At 45.0% G+C, this 20201-nt stretch overlaps 1 protein-coding gene across 1 annotated transcript; it reads right to left on the minus strand.

Moving 5' to 3' along the window:
• Positions 1–3146: 3146 nt before the first annotated feature.
• Positions 3147–20132, minus strand: GCNA (germ cell nuclear acidic peptidase). Its single transcript, XM_074835551.1, has 11 exons — positions 19440–20132; positions 19110–19354; positions 18234–18280; positions 15654–15705; positions 15213–15280; positions 13340–13777; positions 11869–12040; positions 10633–10777; positions 9277–9415; positions 6250–6454; positions 3147–4172 (listed from the first exon to the last, which is right to left on the minus strand). The coding sequence occupies exons 1-11, from the start codon at positions 19452–19454 to the stop codon at positions 3920–3922; spliced, it is 1779 nt and encodes a 592-aa protein (XP_074691652.1). The 5' UTR covers positions 19455–20132; the 3' UTR covers positions 3147–3919.
• Positions 20133–20201: the final 69 nt, after the last annotated feature.

The following is a 20201-nucleotide window of genomic DNA, read 5'->3' on the forward strand; positions in this document are numbered from 1 at the left end:
TGGTTGTGTGACTGGCTGGGGCGAGCATCCCAGGGCTGGGGGGTGCTGTGCTGTACCAGTGCGAGGCCACGCTCTGCTCTCTGTCAGGGCCTGCTGATCTGGGGAGACTCCTGGCAACCTGAGCAACTGCCAGAGCCATCTTCCAGAAGGGCAAGGAGGAGCAGTGGGGCTGCCTGGGGTGGGAGCTGCAATAATGGCTGTGGCCGAAGGATGGGGGTCCTGGTGGCTCTGGAGCTAAGGGAGCTCAGCCCTGCGGCTCTGGGAGTGTGCACCCGGGGCCCTGCGCATGGTGGAGCAGCAGGGTCTGGCCCTTGGCTGTGCTGGATGTGATGCAAAGGAAAAAGTGCTTCATTTTCCCTTTCCCACTTCAGCACCCCTCCTTGGGCACTGAGCCTCCCATTCCATGCCCTTGTAAGCTCCTTTGGCTTTGGCAGCTCCTGGTCCCTCAACATAGCTGAGGGTAGCTCAGAGAACTTCTCTTTGCAGCACAGCTCAGAGACATGAGAGCCCGGGGAAAACATAGCGGCTGGTCTGTGTCCCTGTAGCACATTGTGAGTCTATTTCTTGCTCTCTTATTCCTGTTCCCTGCTCCTTATTTCAAACTCCTCCCTCTCTGTCCTGTAACCTGTTGCTATTTTTTCCTTTCTCCATTTCATTGTCTTGCTCCTTGTCCCTGTTTTTTAGGTCCCCTCTCTGCCCCCTGGCCTGTTGCTGGTTTTTTTTTCTTTCCCCATCTTGGTTCATCTGGCTCCCTGTCCATCTTTTTTCATTCCTCCCTCTCTGCTGCATTGCTTCACTTCTTTCCTTTCACCCTCCCTCTCTGTCCATCTCGTTGTCCCCATTTTTAAACTCTTCTTCTCTATCCTGTAGCCTGCTGCTGTTTTTTCTTTTTCCATCTCTCTTGATCCAGCTCCCTGCCCCTGTTTTTCTCCTCCCTCTCTGTAGTGCTGCCCATACCAGTTTTTTTCTGCATCTCCATCCTGCTCCCTGTTGTCAGTCTCTGTTCTGCTCCCTCTCCCTTCTTTTGCTGCTTCTCGTCCTCCCGCCTCTTTCTCCACCTCTGTCAGGCTCCCTGTCCCCATCTTTTTCTCGCCGTCCCGTGCCCTGCCTCATGCTTTCCGATGCCCCCCCGGCTCCCTCTTTTCTCTCATACTGCCCTGCACTCTGCCCTTCATTTTTGGCGGGCTCCGCCTCTGCCACCGCCCTCGGGCCGGCGCTTCCGGTCCGCCATGTTGTGCCCCAGGCCGTGCCGGGAGCTGTAGTTTTGGCGGCCATGGCTGCCGCATCGCTCTCAGGCAGCCGCGGGCCTTGCTGCCCCCGCGGCGCGGTTTTGTCGCCGGTTTCGTGTGATTTTCTGTGGGCTTCCTGCTGAAAAACGGCGAGGCCGGGCCTCCAGAGCGCATGCGCAGAGGGGCGCCGCCCGGCCTCAGAGCAGGGGCACCGGTAACGGCACCGCGATACTGTGGGGCCTGCGAGGTGCTGCCTCCCGGTAAGGTGCGGTCCTGCAGCGGCGGCGCCGGACGGGGGAGTGGGAGCGGTACAGCGGCTGGGCGGGCGCAGGCCCTGGGGCGCAGGGTGAGGACCAGGACAGTGCCGGTGAGGCGAGCAAGCTCCTTTGGCGGGTGCGGGGCTGTCTCCTGGCTGCCCGGGGGTGGCAGGACAGGCAGTTCTGCACTGCCCGCTGCGGCAGGCTCCTGCTCTGCTGGGGGCAGGTGGTGAAGGCAGCAAATATCCCCCTTTGGCCCAGGCACCTCGCCAGAGCTCCCCCTGAGACTCCCCCAGCCCCGTGCAACTCCAACACTTTCCCTGAAGCCTGTCCCCTATCCCAGGCTGCCCTTCTGTCAAGGTGACAAGCTGGCCCTCAAATGTGCTTGATTCTCCCTTAACACAGGTCCCGTTGGCAGCAACACAGGGAAACAGCAGCATCTCCAGCAGCCCCTGCAGAAAGAGGGGATTGAGCCAGGGGCAAGCTGTGGGACATTCCTGAGATGGCTTTTGTTGGGCAATGGCTCTGGTGCAACCTGCTGAGAGTGGAAGTTGTTATCGTTTGGGTCAGCGTGACTGCGTTTCCCTAACTGCTGTCCAGGCAATGGACTGATATTTAAGGTGGAACAAAGGTTTCACATTTCTGGTAAATTGCTGGGTAACCTGTGCAATGGCATCAGTGGTCAGTCCTCTCCTGGATCAGTTGTATGTTGCATCCCTTCCTAGAGATCCTGTGCCATGGGCCCATCAAGCTATAAATAGCTCACCCTATATTCCCAGCCCATCCTAGCAGCCCGGTCCACCAGCTCCTTGTTTCAATGTTCTTCAGTACATAAGCATCTACATGATATACTTCCACAACCAGGTTCTCCACCTGAGCATCAGTATCTTGCCACGATTCAGCATCCCGGAGGAGTTTACCTCTGTGCTGCCAGCTGGCTTGCTTCCACTGCTGTAGCCATCCCCACAGAGCATTTGCCACCAACCGTGAGTCAGTACAGAGATTTTTCTCACTCAACAATATCTAAAGCCAGCTGGATGGCTTTCACTTCTGAAACTGTAACAATTCACCTTTTCCTTCAGCAGTTTCAGCAACTTCTTGTGTAGAACCCCATAGAGCAGCTTTCCACCTCCAGTGTCTTCCCCCAATCCAATAGGGCTTACTGCTTTTCAGTTGCTGCTAATTTACTATTCCTTTTCAGCACAAGTCACCTCCTCTGGCAACACTCCAAAGTTTCTGGCTGGTCCATGATCACTCCAAGGTTCATGGGCAGTTGGGGGTTTCCCATTTGGGCCCGTTGTGTTATCAGTGCAACCTGCTTACCCAGTGTAGCATCAGTTGCATGGTGTGTAGAGAAGACCCTCCCTTTGAACATCCAGCTCCGCACAGGCAATCGAGGAGCTGTGCTTCAGTACCAGCTCCTTCTGAAGCAGCTCAAACTCCTTCATATACTGCTAATATTTCTTTTTCAGTTGGATGTTCAGTTGGATCGATAAAGGCCAGGCAGATGGGAGGCAGGGAGAGGTATTCTTGACAGCAAGCAGAGTGACCAGCTGCACATGAGACTTAAAACTAGCTAGGAGAAATCAGAATCTTTCAGGTACTATACCTACACAGCCACAGTTAAATTGAAACAAAGAAGCCTGGTTCATTGCCCCAGTTGGTATAAAAATGACATTTATTGATTATTCAAAATTACTAAGCCCCCGAGCTATTTGTTCACAGCAGACACAAACACTGTAACACACATTAAATCCTGTTCTGCATGAAAGACTTAAGTCATCTGACTAGACCGTCTCCTTCTATGGTACAAAATGTTTGAATTTGCTTTCCCCAACCTGACCTTTTGCATCTATTTTAGCTTCTATGAAATCTCAGTGATAGAGGCACAACTGCAATAAAAGTGTAATCAGAATTCATCCAGACACAATCAGAGGACTTTGGCTTGTGGGCCTGGATTTTTCTCGCATCTGGCAATCCCAGACAGATGTACACCTGGCGGTTCTTCAGCACATGTACAGTCTATAGCATATCAACTACCCACATGAAAGAGTAAATCCATTGCTCGCTGGAGTCACTGAAGACATGCTGTGAAGCACCAGGTGTAAATATCATTCAGAAAATTCCTGACAAACACAGCGAGTCAGTCCCATGACGGGCCTAGAACTGCATCTTCCCAGACTTCAGATAAACAACACCTGTGCCTAAGAAGGACACGCTGACTTGCGCATCACCACGGACTTTCTATCATCATTACTTCTTGCTCACTCTTGCCCATTTTAGAAAAGGCCTTAAGGTCTTCTTTATTAGAAGTATTTAATGCTAAAATATTAAAATTAGCTGGAATCCTCCAAAACACTTTTTTAGACTCAGACTCATTTACTACTACATACAAAATTTAAGTGACCTCAAGAAAGGAAGTGTATCGAGAAACTACAAGGCATCTTGAAGCCTGGTTTTTAAAGCAAAATCAGCACTGAGTTTCCGCATGACTTCTGCATGACTCAGCCCATGCTGCTCTCTTTTAGTAAGTCCATAGTTTTCTTTCACATACTTTGCAAATGGCATTAGCTGTGTCCGAGCAGGAGTGCCGTCCTTGCAAGCGCGCTGACTCAGGACCAGCTGCCCCCCGCAGAATGCACACACAAAGCGCTCCGTGTCCAGAGACTTGGAATGACGTCCAATCCTGAAATGGAAAAATAAGTACTTTGATTTCACACTTGCAGTAGGTGGTACTTTTGGGAAAGGGCTCCTTTCTCTTCAGCCAGGCTACTTAGGTCAGATTTATAAACTAGCATTTTAGAACAGGAAACAGACCACATACTTCACACAGCAGAACAATCAAATCTGTATTACACATTTCTCTACCCTAGAACTTTTTCCACAGCCTGTTCAGCTTGGTTCCTTCCTCTGTCTCTTTTACTCTCAGCCTAGTAGTATGAAGTGCTACAGCATTTTGAAACACCTTCACAACTCACATATCAACTACCCCTTGGAGTTTCCCCTCAAAGCCATCACCATCAAATCTTTTCAGTGCTCTGTTGCATTTAAGTAACTAATGCATTGCATAGTCACATTAAACACTTCAGGAAGATTCTTTCCTATGTGAAACACTCTTTTCTTCCAGTGCTTCTGGAAGTAGCACAAACAATCCTCAGAAAAAAAAATCCCATGCATGCTTTCTAAGCATGCATTTAGCCCCTAAAGTTGGGGGGGATTAATTTTTTTTTTTAAGTTTAAAAAAAAAAAAAAAATCACACCATTGTCAGCCTCTTTCCTGGACTATGGAGAACTGAATTCACAAAACTTCAAGTTCTCCCACTGAGACTGAGGTTGTTACATACAGAAGCCTGTGGTCAGCTATGATCTCCCAGAAAAGGCAAAACCTCCCATACCTATGAAAGGTAAGAAACCTGTGAAATTACTATAGCAACTATTTATTCTGCTTGATCTCAGCAATATATATAGTTCTCATTTCACAAATGCAGTAAGGAAGACAGAAGTCTGATGACCAGTGTTGCAATCTATCAGTAGATCTATGTCCTAGCTTCAGTCCTTCACATCACAGTGCTGCTCACATCTGTGTGGCTGCAGACATCTATTCTTCCTTTAATATATACACAAGCTGAAAGAGTCCATGAGGTAGATGATCAACTAGAAAACTGACTATAGCTTTCCTAGAGTTTTAAACCAATAGAAATCATTGTAGTGTTGGTCTCTACATTTTACTTAGCATTACCATAACAAAGAGTCTTAATAACTAATTACTAGTTAACTAAGAGTATTAATAACTAATATTTAGTCTTTAATGTTTAGTCTTTAGTCATCAAGACACAAAACCCAGAGAGCCTCCTCTGATATGTTGTTCTGATATCTAATTACTGTCACACATTTTGTGTCCAGTCTTTATGGAGACTTGTTCTGCTTTTGAATGCCAGTTACTAACTGACTGCTTTCAGCGTCAGATGGTCCTCAGTATCTTTACAAGGATGAGCATATAAAAAGTAACTCAGTCCACCGAGCCAAGTCTAGCACTCCCATGTGGACTTTTTTCCTTAGATCAAATCTAGATTGTTGTCATGACACATTCAAAGATGTTACTTTGTAAAATGTAAAATGTGGACAGATTTCAGAAGGACTTGGAATGCCTTATGTCTGCAACACGTGCTAGTACTTTGCTTATGTGCATTCTACCGGAATATGCCAGATCCAGTTGTTGCTCTGCCAGTGTAGGCCCACAAGTATTGCTCCTGATGTAGTACTTAGTAAGACTGGAAATCCCACCCCCTATCAGAAATCCTATAATAGGATCAGTGATGACCATGAAATCAGAGATAAGTGGTCAAAAACTTCCACAAGTTCACTCAATATTAACTACAGTAGAAGGTGAATTATTTGAGCAATGTTTGAAAAGTGAGAGCAGCCATCTGGGGTGTGACCTTTCCCTGGCATGTCTTTCAAAGCTGAGGCACATATTCTGATCTCTTACTGCTTCCCAAAAACCCTCCATCATCACCAATGGTCCTCACTAGACACTCCTACCTGTCCTGACCTCTGAACTGGAACTGAAACTACCTGGAAATAAACATGTGGAATCACATAGTGAGATTCTGCGGGCTGCTCAGGAAATACGAAGTGACAACTCAGACAGTATTCCCAATTGCTTCACAGTTTAAGAGACCCATGATTTCTAGACACAGGAGACTGCCAAGTTAGAGACAAAGTTAATACATATTCATATGCAAGATCAAAACACTACTTACGAGGCACTGCACCGAACACACTCATAGATAAATTTGTAATTAATCTCATAGGTGTGGCATCGTGTTACTACTGGCAGTTCCGGATGAATCACAGCTGCTTTATTGGCATAAAATCTCCAAAATCGTCCATGCCCATCGCGAACACCGTTGATCAGCCAGGTGGCTGCATGGCAAGCCTCATGAACTAGTGTGTCTCGAAGACGATCTTGGCGTAAGGCAAACAAAAGACATTAAGATCTGTACTTCCCCATACACTTTCATCCTTGGTGATTGGCTTCAGACCTTCGACACTCATTCTTTATTAAGATGCAAGAGTTATTTTGGAGGTTGGAATTACCAATGTTTTGATAAGATAAAATCATAGAATCACATCATAGAATGGTTTGGGTTGGAAGGAACCTTAAAGATCACCTAGTTCCAACCCCCCCGCCACGGGCAGGGACACCTTCCACCAGACCAGGTTGCTCAAAGCCCCGTCCAACCTGGCCTTGAACACTGCCAGGGAGGGGGCAGCCACAGCTTCTCTGGGCAACCTGTGCCAGTGTCTCACCACCCTCACAGGGAAGAATTTCTTCCTTATATCTAATCTGAATCTAATTCTCTTTCAGTTTAAAACCATTACCCCTCATCCTATATACTCCCTGATCAAGAGTCCCTCCCCAGCTTTCCTGTAGCCCCCTTTGAGTACTGGAAGGCTGCTATAAAGAGCTCAGCACCTCCCTCTTCACTTCATCTCCTCAGGAAGTTGTAGAGAGCAATGAGGTCACCCCTCAGCCTCCTTTTCTCCAAACTAGACAAGCCTAAAGTCCTTAGACTCCTCATAGGACATTCCCTCCAGCCTTTTCACCAGCTTTGTTGTCCTCCTCCGGACACATTCGAGTACCTTCACACCATTCTTAAATTGTGGGGCCCAGAACTGCACATAGGACTCAAGGTGAGGCTGCACCAACACCAAATACAGCGGGATGACCACCTCTTCTGACTGGCTGTCATGCTGTGTTGGATGCACCCCAGGATGCGGTTTGCTCTCTTGGCTGCCAGGGCACACTCTGGCTCATATTGAGCTTGCTGCTGACCAGCACCCCCAGACCCCTTTCTGCAGGGCTGCTCTCCAGCCACTCCTCTCCCAATTTATACTTGTGCCTGGCCTTACTCCATCCCAGGTGCAGAATCAGGCATTAGGACTTGTTAAATTTCATCCCATTAATCATTGTCCAATGCTCCAATCTATCTAGATCCCTCTGCAAGGCATCTTGTCCCTCAAGAGTCAACAGCACCTCCCCATTTGGTATCATCAGCAAGCATGCTAATGGTGCATTCAGCTCCTACATCCAAATCATTGATAAATAACATTGAACAGAGCTGACCCTAGAACTGAACCCTGGTTCACTGGTGACCGGTCACCAGCCAGATGTAGCCCCATTCACTACAACCCTTTGAACTCTGCCCTTCAGCAGCCAGTTCTTCACCCAGCACACGGTGAACCTGCTTGTCCCACAGTTGGACAATTTGTCCAGAAGGATGCTGTGAGGGACAGTATCAAAACCCTTACTAAAATCCAAAAAAGCCTACATCCACTGCCTTCCCTTCATCCACAAGGTAGGTGACGTTATCGTAGAAAGATATCAAATTAGCTAAACTTTGTGAACCCATGTTGACTGTGCCCGATGATTGCATTATTCTTTAAATGCCTTTCAGTAGTACCCAGTGTGATCTTCTCCATATTTTTTCCAAGAACAGAGGGTAGACTAGCAGGTCTGTCGTTTCCTGGGTCTTCCCTCATGCTTTTCTTGTAAACTGGAATAACACTGGCTAGCTTCCAGTCAGCAGGAACTTCCCCAGACTCCCAAGACCTTTGGTGGATGATTGAGAGGGGTCCTGCCAAAACATCCACTAGCTCCTTCCGACCTCTGAGGTGAATCCCATCAGGCCCCATGGACTTGTGAACATTCAGCTGATACCCCTGGTCCCTGACAATTTCAGTGTCCACAAATGGAAAGTCACTGTTCCCACACTCGTGGTCCTCTGACTCAGAGGACTGGGCAGCCCAAGGTCTGTCAGTTTTATTAAAGACTGAGGCAAAAAAAAGCACTGCATGCCTCTGCTTTTTCTTCATCCCTATTAGTCAGATGACCATCTTCAACAAGCATCAGTCCAATGTTTTCTTTAGACCTCCTCTTGCTATTAATATACTTAAATGAAAGGCTTTTTAGACAGAACACCAGCCAGTTTCAATTCTAATTGAGCTTTGGCCTCTCACATCTTCTCCCTGCATATATGAACCACAGCTCTGTAATCCTCCTGAAACCTGACCTTGGTTCCAGAGATCATAAAATTTCTTCTTCCTCTTTAGCTCCACGAGGAGTTCCCTGTTCAGCCAAGCTGGTCTTCTGCCCCGCTTGACTTACGACACAACGGGATTGCCTGCTCCTGTGCTTCTAAAAGGTGCTTCTTAAAAACTGACCAGCACTCGGGGACTCCAAAGGCCTCAAAAGCAGATTCCCAGGGCATTCTGTTGTATCTCTCAAGTCTAATCTATTAAGTTTACCTCAAAATATTCTATTAATTACAGAACTGGTTCTCCTACAGTAATGGCAACATTCATTTCCCCAAATTCAGAGGGGATGAGGGAGAAATAAGTTACAGTACCCACCACATAACAGAACTTAATTTGGCACCGACCTGTCTTTATTCCAGCTTTAAATACTACCAACAAGGTGGCTAGCTATGATGGAAGAAGGCAGACTTTAGATTGCCATTATAGTACACATAGAATTAGAGCAACCTATAGGTCTTCAAATCAATAATATAAACAAAATACTGCAGTTAACATGAATACATCTCTATTGTCACATTTTGTAAATTTGCTCACCCTCTTAGTACTACCATTAATGGATTTATTTATTCAAGGTAATACGAAATTTCAAAGCAGGGCCCAGTTCCAGATCCCTTAGGCCTCAGATTCATGTTTTTGTATCTCTAGAACTCACTTTCTCAAAGAATCAGCATAGCTTTTCTTTTACTTACCTGCAGAGTCACAGACTTTCTCAGAAAGTTCTATGCGAGCATAACGCTTTGCTTCAGGACCTTCTGTCTGCCCAGTTACACAATATCCTGCTGTTTTTCTCATTTTCTTATTCCAGATTATTACCATTTTTTCCGGTAACTGAAAAACAAAACAGTACATTTTATCTGCCTTCTCCTACTTCTCATCTTCTTCTGGCCCTCTGGCTTCCCCTTATATTTACTGCAAAGCCAGTACAGGATATCTCTGCTAGTGCCCTTAACACTGTTGTCACTTAAGATGCAAGCCCGCTCTCCATGGCTTCTTATTCCCATCATCAGTTTTTCTGTAACCAACACGGGGAGTGTCACAATGCAGGATGAGACAAAAAGTCCCTTAGTTCCTCTGTTCTGCCTTCAGCAGTGGCTAACACATGCTGCTCAAGAGGAAATACAAGGACAGGTCAGGCATAAACCAGAATTTCCTCTTCAAAAAAGTACTCTTCCCAAGTGCTAGCCATTTGCAAGACAAGACCTCACTGAGCCACAGGTGGTTCCTTTGCATTAAATAGCCCTTAAAAGTTGTTTTTTGGTGTTTTGGGGAGAGTGTGTGTGTACGTTTAAGAATACATACGCATTGTTAGCATCCACAATAGTCTATGATCAGAAGTTCTACAGCTTAATAATTTACAGGTCAGGTACCATCTGCTTTGGTTGTTCTGTACCTGCAACTTTCCATTTCAATTTGAGGCACCTCCACACTGCAAGAGGGTGAATAAATCACCCCTTGCTTATCCTCTGTGCTGCTCATGATTTTGTAAGCCCTCATAATATGTATCATGGTTAGCTCTGTTCTTTTACTAACAAGTTTTCTGTCATCTAAATTAGTTAATGAGCTTAAGTAAATGGTCCAACAGTAGTGTCATCACAGGCCGAAGCACTGGGGAACAAGATATTTTGCTTTCAGCAATAGTGAGCCTGTTCAGCTCAGAAACATTCCCAGGCTGCTGAGAGTTGATGATCATGCAGGTACTAGAAAATACATGAAGATAAGTATCAGTCACCTCTTCAAATATGCAACTGATCCAAGGCCCCTCACGTAGCAGTTTCTCTCATCAGGGACTCTTGGACACCACCCAGACTGCTCCCCTATGGGTGCTACACCATTACAGCCAGGAAGGCAAGCCAAGGGGAAAACCACTGCACCACAGTGGTGATAAACCCCTTGCAAAGAAATTGCTTGAACTAATTCAAACATAAGCCAGTGCTATAAAGCTTGATTTCTACTAACTGAAGAAGATAAAGAGCAATCACATCAAAAAGTGAGGAGAAACATATTAACCAGCATTTTGGAATTTTAGTTTTCGTTTTGAAGCCAACCTTTTGCTCAAAGATGGTACTATTATACAGACAATAGAGCTTCTGTGCCAGCTCCTCTTTATTTTTCTTGAAATACTTCACATAGTGGGAAGCTGGATTTGAGAGATCTTGCAAGAAACAGCCAGGCACTGAGCACACCCTGAGCCTGCAAAAAAAGCCATAAAGCAGTTTACTGAAGCACAGAGATACCACACTGAAAAATAATGGCCACTTTCTAGCCGGTAAAGATCTCTAGGATGCTGCATAAACCTCTCCTGACTCTTTTCACTAGCTTGCCCTCCCAAGGCCAGTGGGGTGCACATGCTTATACCGCCTTCTTCCTCCTTCAGGGGCATAAAGGGGCAGAGCTGTTGCAATAGTTCTGCAGTTATTTCATTAATTCACAAAACTACATTATAAGGATTCCTAAGTACGAAAAGAGGGTGTCTCAGATCTTTGTGACACAGTGAGCCACAACTATACCAAAACTTGATCAATATATGAACAGCCCTAACATGATCACCCACAATAAAGATATATTTTCAGAAACATAGCCAAAGATGTTCTGGGAATCCTCAGGAATTCATGCAGGGGAAGCAGATACTCCACTAGGATTACTAACTCCAATACTGCAGCATTCTGACAAAGCATCAGCTTTGAAGACATCATTTAAAGGTTTTGTATTGATATACACAATTATAAAATGACTAAAGGAAACATCACACAGTTAAAAGGCAGAATAAAGGCAGCTATTAGAAATGAAAAAGACATTCTCCTGAAAAGCTTAAGCTGCATCCACATATAGAAAAAGAAACATGAATTCTTGCAAGTTGTAAGGATAGAGGTCAAAAATATCAAGACCAGCCTGTTAAAAGGCATGGATTACTAATAGAATCAATTTTGATATATTTTCAGAGGCAGACAGCTAGACAGACAGAACCTGCAGGGCCAGCACACGTTAGAAGTACGCTGTGCCAAGACAAGGAATAGCAAGAGAGCTAACATTTACAAAGATTTGACATTTGTCAGATTTGTCATCAATTCCTCTAAATGGAGATTAGCTTCTATTCTCCCTGTCATACCCAGGACTGAAAGCTTTGATTTCCAGCTACTTAACCATTAACAACTCCTGAGTCGGCAGCAGAAGTTTCTAGGTACCAGCAAAAAAATCAGAATGCCATCACAGGCAAAATGCTGAGCATCTCTTTGTCCATCTGTAACGGTCCTAGAGCATGGTAAAGACAGAGAAACACTTACCTTTTCTCTGTCTTTGCCGATTGCGAGCAACCGACCAATTCATTCCTAGGAATTCTTACAGAAGCCATTATCCTGGAAGGTGTTTCTTGAAGGGAAATGGAGTTTGGCCTTGGTGTCTTGACTCCCTCCCCTTTTACGGGCTGGGCATCCTCACAGCGTGGCTTGATGTTTTCTAGTTCAACACAAAGTCACAGGATTACACACTCCCAACGAATGGGGAGCACAGATGTCAGCAACCAGGTAACAGACAACAGTGAAAAAACATTCCACCTCAGCACACACACTCTTACTGGGCATACTTGAATGTGAAGGCATTTACAACTGATGGAAAGGTAATTTGCTGTTACATACTACAAAAATTACTATTCAATGAAGGCATGGCAGACTCCAAACTTTCAAACATTCAGCTACGAAGAAGTGAAAAGCATTTGTGACCTCACTCAGGCATTTCTGTGACATTTCACCAATTCAAAGTGCATCACCAGCACACTGGGAGCAGTAATGCAGAGAGACCACCGGAACAGAAAAATCGTTCTAACCTGTCGTGTACCATAAGTCACATCATTTGTTTCACATGCAAGTTCTGATCAGACAGCTGCCTATTTCCCCAGTCCACATCTGGACAGATTGCTAAAATCACTGATCTTCACACCAGAAATCAAGGACTGCTTCAAGGTTTGCAGTTTCAGTACACGCTCTCTCTGCTGGCTTTTCTGTAACTGTTTACCTATTTGGGCCACTTGCACAGAAGCCAATGCAGCTGCCAGCTCTTCTAGAATATGTTTTATACTCCAATAAAAACAAAAATTTGCTTTCCTAGGGCATATTTCTATGCTGTCAGTCATCCTCTTCCATAGGTCTCCTTGCCCTGAACTAGCCCTTAGTGAAGAAAGCACTCTGTCTTTACTTTTCTACAAAAATATGTGTTTTTACCTCCTCTTACTCAGCAATAGCCCTTTTCCCCCCTTTGCAATTTTTCAGCTGGACCTCACTTCAATTAGTCATAGGAGAGAAGGAGCTGCTATTTAGGAAATTCTCATTATAAACTGTATTTTAAATAAAGTAAATTTTAAATCCAAATACTAAATTAACAGCATCTAAACTGCTCAAAATCTAAGTCTTACCAAATGACAGCTTCACATTAATTGCTTATCATACCGGGAAAAAATTAACATCATTCAAAACCACCAGTTAGATTTGTTTTCAGAACATTTGTTAAAACTAAAAATGCCTACGGTTGTAGGAATTATAAAAACAAGCAATAGTGAAAAAACTTAAATCTTGATACAACAAGACTAGTAGAATCACTTTTCTGAAGGGTCAGAGGAGTAATTTCTGATTGTATCATATTTAATTGCAAGATGCTGGGTTGCACTTCTAAAGCATATACTACCCAAGTGAGAATTCAGCAGTTAGCACTACCACTGCTGCCAACAGGGAGCTTCCAAGTTAGCCAAGAACAACTGCTTACCTATTGTGCTTGGCTGGTAGACAGTTTTACTTGTGCTTAAGATTGGTTTTCGGGGTGTACTTCGTATCCTTATCCGTTCTATTAACGATTCAAATTCCTCATCTGAGCTATCTGATTCTACCTCTGTACTTTGTCGTAGTGCCACAGTTGGCACTTTATTTTCTGTACTCTTTTCACAGCTTCTTTCTTTCCTTCTAAGCAAGTCTGGACTGCCTCTGGAAATTGACTCTTTCAGATTTTGTGTAGGTGGGAGTTTTACACGCCACCGATTCTCTTTCAAGTCATTCACTTCCCCTTTTTGGGAGTCATGCCATGAACTTTCTACAAAGACAGAATCTTCAATGTCACTTGAAGACTCTGGATACTGCAATTCTTGGCAGCAAGTGTTTTTCTTTCCAGAAGCCATCAACTTCTTTGGGGTCCGAAGATCCTTCTGTCCTGCAATTCAAAAGAAACAGCTTATAATTTCATTTAGGAGACCTGCCTTTGTCTTAACACAAAAAAATCCCTTGGAAGATAGGAAAGCATAACGAATACAAAGATCTTTTCTTTATTACATGCTGCTCATTTACCATCATACTAAATGGAAAGTCACTGAAAGATGTATCAAAAAAAGGTAGTTTGAATCCCATGTGTGTGTACATCAGTCATCAGGCCTAACAATCCTGAACAGGAGCTAGTGCTGGCATAATCTTCATTCCCAGTAACAAAAGCTACATGCATGTAAGAGTAAGGCTGAACATTTCATATTAAAGTTTTATAAAACCACCAAGTGAAGGGTGACTTAACAAATGCTCAGCCTTAGCTGACCAGACCACAGCCTACAGCAAAAGACACACTTGCCAACAAGGCTTCCGACATATCAGATTTGACATCTCAAGATCAGGGGATCATGTCAGAACTATTTTTTTTTTTAAATGATGCTTCTGATCCACTTTGCTTCCCTCATTTCCCCTCCAGAAACCATTCCATTAGCTTTTTAGTCTGCAGCTGGCATACATGTTTCAGGGGTTTCATTCAACACCAGCTGCAAGAGATCCCACCCTTTGTGATCAGGGGTCAGAGCTTCTCCAGGTTCATGAGATCACCGTTATCATCCCTTATCTACTAGAATTCTATCACATGATCTCTGGCCATGGGGCTGTGTAAAGAATTACAGAGTTCTGTTCACTCCTTCTAGGAAAGTCCGGTTTGGTTTTGTCAATGAGTATGTTAGTAAACCAAAGCACTTTCCATCCCTTGGGGGAAAAGAGGGATCCTCTGCTCAGAGAAGCACTGAAACCCCTCAAGTCACGGTTTGCCAGAGCACCTTGTAGCCAGTGTTAACAGGATTACGCACAGGACCTTGGCTAAAGAAGCTCCAAATTAAAGTACCTTATCTGTGGCTCTGCAACACCGATAGGCAAGACTGGCCTGACTGCCAACACCTATATCAAATTAAAGGTATCTAGTTTAACAAGTTACCTTCTTTCTTTACTTGGTGTCTTTTGGCCACAGAAAGAGCTGGTTCAGCTGCAGGAACGCTGTTTTGCATATCCTAAGTCATCTCTCCACAGTGAACACCCCATATTTGCAGCTTGGTCTAATCGACCACAAGTTGCCTCTCTTTTCACAGACCCAAGTACTAGCAGATAGTCCACAGTATCTACACACCTACAGCAATTCTTCAAAAAGTACACTTGTCAGAAGAGTATGACCATGTTTTTCTCTGTTACCCTGAAACAGAAAGCCTCTCATCTGTTACCCTCAAGGAAGAGACAAAGTGATCTTATGTTTAACAAGCCCTCCCAGAAATTTATGAGCTCAGCAATGAATGCTATCCTTCCACTCATTAAAATGCATGCTTCATATTTGCTGTTGGACAATTACTTGCCATTCCTTGTTGTGCTCGCTTTAAAGTCCAAGAAAAAATCATCCGAGTCATCAATGAAATCCTTCAAACTGCAAAACAAGCAAATAATGTGAAAAAAGGTAGGCATAAGCAGGAAAATAGAAGAGTAAGTTTGCCTTACTAAAAAAGCAAACCAGAAAAGTCACCCAATATACCATTATCGATTGCTCACAGCAAAAGCTATCAACTACATCCATTAGTAGGAACAGCAATAGAGCATGTACACCTCCAAACATGCTGTTTGACATCTGATCTGAACGTACAGGCTGAACACATAACAGTTCTTCTGTCTGCACTCACTCCTATATACATACCTGCCTATGAATCACTAAAACTTTTGATCTTTTTCTGTATTCTGAATAGTAGATGTGATACAGAAATCTAACATATAAGCATTGAAAAGTCATTAATTGCAGCACCCACCTTGAATCCACCCTTTTAGGAACAGATTTGGGAGTCTTCATTCTAGCTAAAACTGAAACAATAAAAGATTAACTAAGAACAAGGTTCTGTTTCTTTTGTTATGCTTTTTCTTTTTAAGAGAAAACTTTGCAACTAGTAAAAATTCGGTCTAAAGTCTTAAAAAAACCCAACCAAACATAAGAATTCTTTACATATGATTCCAACTCTCAATTCCTCAAAGAGTGACAGCAGCTTTCTAGCATTTTCTTCATTATTCATCCCTTGCCTAGCACAAAGCCACATAAGAAGTGCTGTTGTGTATCTTACAGCGTCCAGTACAGCCTCCTCATATATGTGGATCATTGGGGGTGGAATTGAAGAGGTTTATCAATATTTTCTCCAAGCATTTCAATGACTGCAGGTAGCTTTCCTACTGCAAAGATGTGTCCATATGCTTACTCTACTATGTCTTCAAAACAATGTTCAGATGAAATGGTAACAATAATACCCGGCTGCAAAACAGCAATTCAGTACTACTACTCAGAAATAAATGCATTTTAATCACTCCAGGAATATCGTGGTGACTGCTAAACATGAAAATACAGTTCAGGCAGCGGTACTGCACATGCACGTACAAAAGTAGTGACTTTTGAGAGATTATCAGAAGTGCCATCAAAATTTCACACACCTTCATCAGTATGAGATTCAGGAAAGCTGAAGGGGAACAAATTTCATTAAAGCATAAATCAGGCTGGGGAGAAGGGAAACAACTGCCCCTTCTTCAGAACATAATGGCCCAAATAGCAGTTAAGGAGCCTTTTTCTCACAATGTGAAGCTGCATGCATGACTGCAATGGGATTATAAACTTCTGTGCTATGCAGTAAGCCCAAAACCAGAAGCTAGGTTTGCTTGATAAAGCTTTTATGGCTGATCAGTAGATTCTGGTACCAGGAAGAGCAGCTGAGCTACACCCACATGCTACCCTGAAAGCACACTGTAAGTTAAAAAGCACAGGATGGGACTGAGCACAAGGTGTGGTAAAGAATTCAAGACCTTGAAGCTCAAAGTATTTGGAGCAGTAAGTTATTTTCAGTTTTATCACTCAGTCAGTAATCTTCACCACTACCTTGATTACAAAAGAAGTAAACACAGCATCTGCTGCCTTCCCAAGCCACCCCATCAAGGTGGCTCGCTGCAGCACAAACGGCCAGCAGCCAGAAGCCTTCCCGGTGATCATAACCGGTGTTGCTAGGCCACGAAGCAGCACCAAACTAGTAAGGCTGACAGCTGGTCACAGGAAACCGAAAGCTTACAGAAAAATATGACTTGCTACTTTGTAAATCAATTCTCTTTAGTTTCTTGTCTCTTGGAACATAGTTTTATTTCACTCTTTCCTACTGTCACCATAGTGATCGCATGGCAATAGAATAGCTTTGCAAATACTCAGCTCCAAGCCCCAACTCGTTACCCTCAGCTATCTTCCACACCAGAGCCGACACATGACTTTGGCCTCAACAGCCTCCTGGATGAAGGCAAAAAAAAAAGAGTAGGAAAGAAGAGCAGACTGCCAAATATTTAAGTTTCAAAATTACAGGAGAGTGAACAATGACCTAACGAATGGACAGTATTGAAGTATTTATCAGATTTAAATCCCAGAGGTAGTGCAGGAACTATACACAGCACATTTTCATTCAACTGGACGCAAGCATTAAGGCTTGGCAATGCTTACGATCATTCATGTGGCACTGAACTGGAGCACAGCATGAACTCTAATGAGAAATCTGCTTTAAAAGCAGCTGGACTAACATGAGTGATATGCAAAAGGCAAAATAAACAGATACGACTTATTGCCTTACCATTTCTACCATCTCTGTTCAAATGTTGAATACGTAATGAGGAACGTATTGCAAGATTTACAAACACTTAAATTACTTACCAATCTCAAACCCACTTGAGATGTGGTAGAGCCATGATTAGTCCAAGGAGCTAAACAGAACTCTTGGAACAAGAAAAAACCTAGTGTGCACTCAACTACCCTAGCACAAAGTGATAGTCACAACTGCTTTTACAAGAAAAAAAAAAAAAAGAATATCAGGTTTTGTATGTACAGGCTAAATGAAGTTATGCACAGCAGAATCCACCATGTCAAATTTAGTATTCAATTCCATCTTACCAAGACCTTGAGCCACTATGAAAAGCGAAAAACATCCCTCTGCCTGGTTCAGACTCATGCAGTAAAAGCTGCGACGTGCAAGAGGGAATTCCAAGTACTTAAGACACGTAACAGTAACTGCTTGGAGAAAATGTTAATTCAAAGATGCCCCATAGACTAACAAGCAAGTGAGTAACAGGGAACAGACAAAACTGAGGCAAAAAGAAAAAATAATGCAAGGCAAAAAAGCATCCAAGATCGAGACACGAGATGCAAGGACACTCACTGCGGCGTATAGCTACCAACACCGCACCGCAAGGAGAAAGTGTACTTTGCAGCAGGAGCAGTGAAAGAAAATCATGCTTAAAAAATACTTCACTATAACCAGATAGAAATGTGTCCTTTTCATAGTCCTTCAGAAAATAAACTGATGTGTGCTATTACTTACACATTTCAAATTCATCATCACTGCTGGAAGAGAAGTACAGGGCATGGCTGCAAAAAATGAAATGTAGAGTATTTATCAACAGCAAGTAGATCTGCATCTCCACTGGTCTGAAATACCTGTGAACACCGAGACCCAAATATATACTGAAAACACACTGAAAATCTGAAATAGGCTGAACTGTTTTAATTTACTTCCAATGGAAATATTAGAACTTGGATATTAAATAACACCCATATATGTACAATATTCAAGTAGTAATTGATTGCTGTAAAAATCTGAAAGATGGAACCGTTTAGAGACACAGTAGGCTTAGGACAGTACATGGGTTTAAGTTCAAACTGGGTATCAAAGTCAGAAGGGACAGAAAGCTGATTTCTCATCTCACACGAGGTATATGATCAGGTAGAGAACGCTGTGTTGTATTAAGTCTGAAACCTCAAAACGTGCAACAATGAGAAGCAAGCTGCTTTCGTATGAAGCACACTTTAATACGGTTGCCATGAATACCTAGCAAACTGCGGCAGCTCTCGTAAAGCTATTTTCAGATGCAGAATGGAGGTGTTCCCGCTCGGACTGAAATTCTCACGCAAACGTAGAGGCAAGGCAGAAGACTCTTACCAAATTATTTATTTCATTTTCTGACAAAAAGCAAACATTAGCAACTTGAAAAATACACCACGCAATTGCTTAAAAATATGAAGACAGCTTCTTCTATTGACGTTAAAGTTACTCAAACGTTAAAGACTCTGAAACACACCAATACCTACCAATTATCATAAAACAATGGAGGACGTAAAGTTATATTCAGAAATGATCAACAGAAGTAACTAAGGACGCGTGGGATGGGGCTGCTGCCCCCCCCGGGCGCCACCTCACCTGCCGCCCTGTCCGGCCCCTCTCCCGGGGCTGCGTCCGCCCGAAGCCAAGCCGCAGGAAGAGCCGCCATCGCGGGGATCCGAGCGCCCGCCGCCGGGACAGGCCCCGGCCCCGCTCCCCGCCCGCCCCCGGCACTGGCCGTCTGGGGAGGGGGCGGCGGCGGGGCGCTCCCCGCGGCCCTCCCCGCCCCGGGGGCCCCGCGGGCGGCTCTGGGGCGGCGGGGCGCTGTCCCGTGCCTCCGCGAGCTACAGAGGAAAGAGAGGTGAGCGGCCGCGGGCCCGGGGCAGGGGTGCGGGGAGGGGGAAAGGGGCCGGCCGCCCCCCGACGCACCGCTGCCCGCTCCATCCCGCGCCCAGCCGCCGCGCTGCTTCCGCGGCTCCGCGCTTCCGGGGCTCCGCGCCTGCGCACAACGGCCAGAGGCCGCCGAGCGCTGCGGGGAAGCGGCTTTTGGCGCCAAAGCAAGCGGCTGCGGCGGCAGGAGCCGTCGGCGAACCCAAGCGGGGACGGCAGAAGGGCTGTTAACGCCCCGGCGGTACCAGGAGAGGGCGCGAGAGGAACTACAGCCGAGCTGCCCCCGGGGGGTGCGGCCAGCGACGACGCCCGCCCGGAGCGGGGCTGCACGAAGGCCGGGCACAGCCAGCGCCCGGCACGCGGGGGCCGCCAGCTCGGCCCGACCAGGAGTCCAGCTCACACCAGCACCGCCAGCTGGGGTGACACGCGTGACAAACTGCGGTCCTTTGACCCACCAGAGAGATTTAGGAGCTGGGGAATGCTAGTGCTGCTTATTCAAACCAAAAACATGAATTTACACACAGGCCATGACCTTCAAGGTACTACAGGGTGTGACCGCAGGTGACAGTGCCGCCAAGGCCAGGAGAAACGAGCTGCCGTGAGGCCCCAGAGCACTTCCAAATTAAGCATGCAACACCCCCCAGAGCTTTCATGTTCGGTGGTTTTAGTCTGACCTAGTGCAGACAGAAACACCCATGTACAAGATCTACACTTACCTGGGATTACTTCTGCTGAAATAAATAGCGTTATTTAAAATAAAATCACAGAAAAGAAGACGAAAGGCCAGCAGTTGAGAACACT

This window comes from Strix aluco, chromosome 10 (assembly GCF_031877795.1).
Source record: "Strix aluco isolate bStrAlu1 chromosome 10, bStrAlu1.hap1, whole genome shotgun sequence".
NCBI lineage: Eukaryota > Metazoa > Chordata > Aves > Strigiformes > Strigidae > Strix > Strix aluco.

Excerpts from the sequence above, each read along its gene's own strand:
- GCNA (XM_074835551.1), bottom strand. Across the intron at positions 15,706-18,233 it reads TGATGATGAATTTGAAATGT|TTTTAGCTAGAATGAAGACT; the intron begins GTAAGTAATAGC and ends TTATTGTTTCAG. Across the intron at positions 10,778-11,868 it reads TCGGCAAAGACAGAGAAAAG|GCTCAGGGTGTGCTCAGTGC; the intron begins GTAAGTGTTTCT and ends CTTTTTTTGCAG.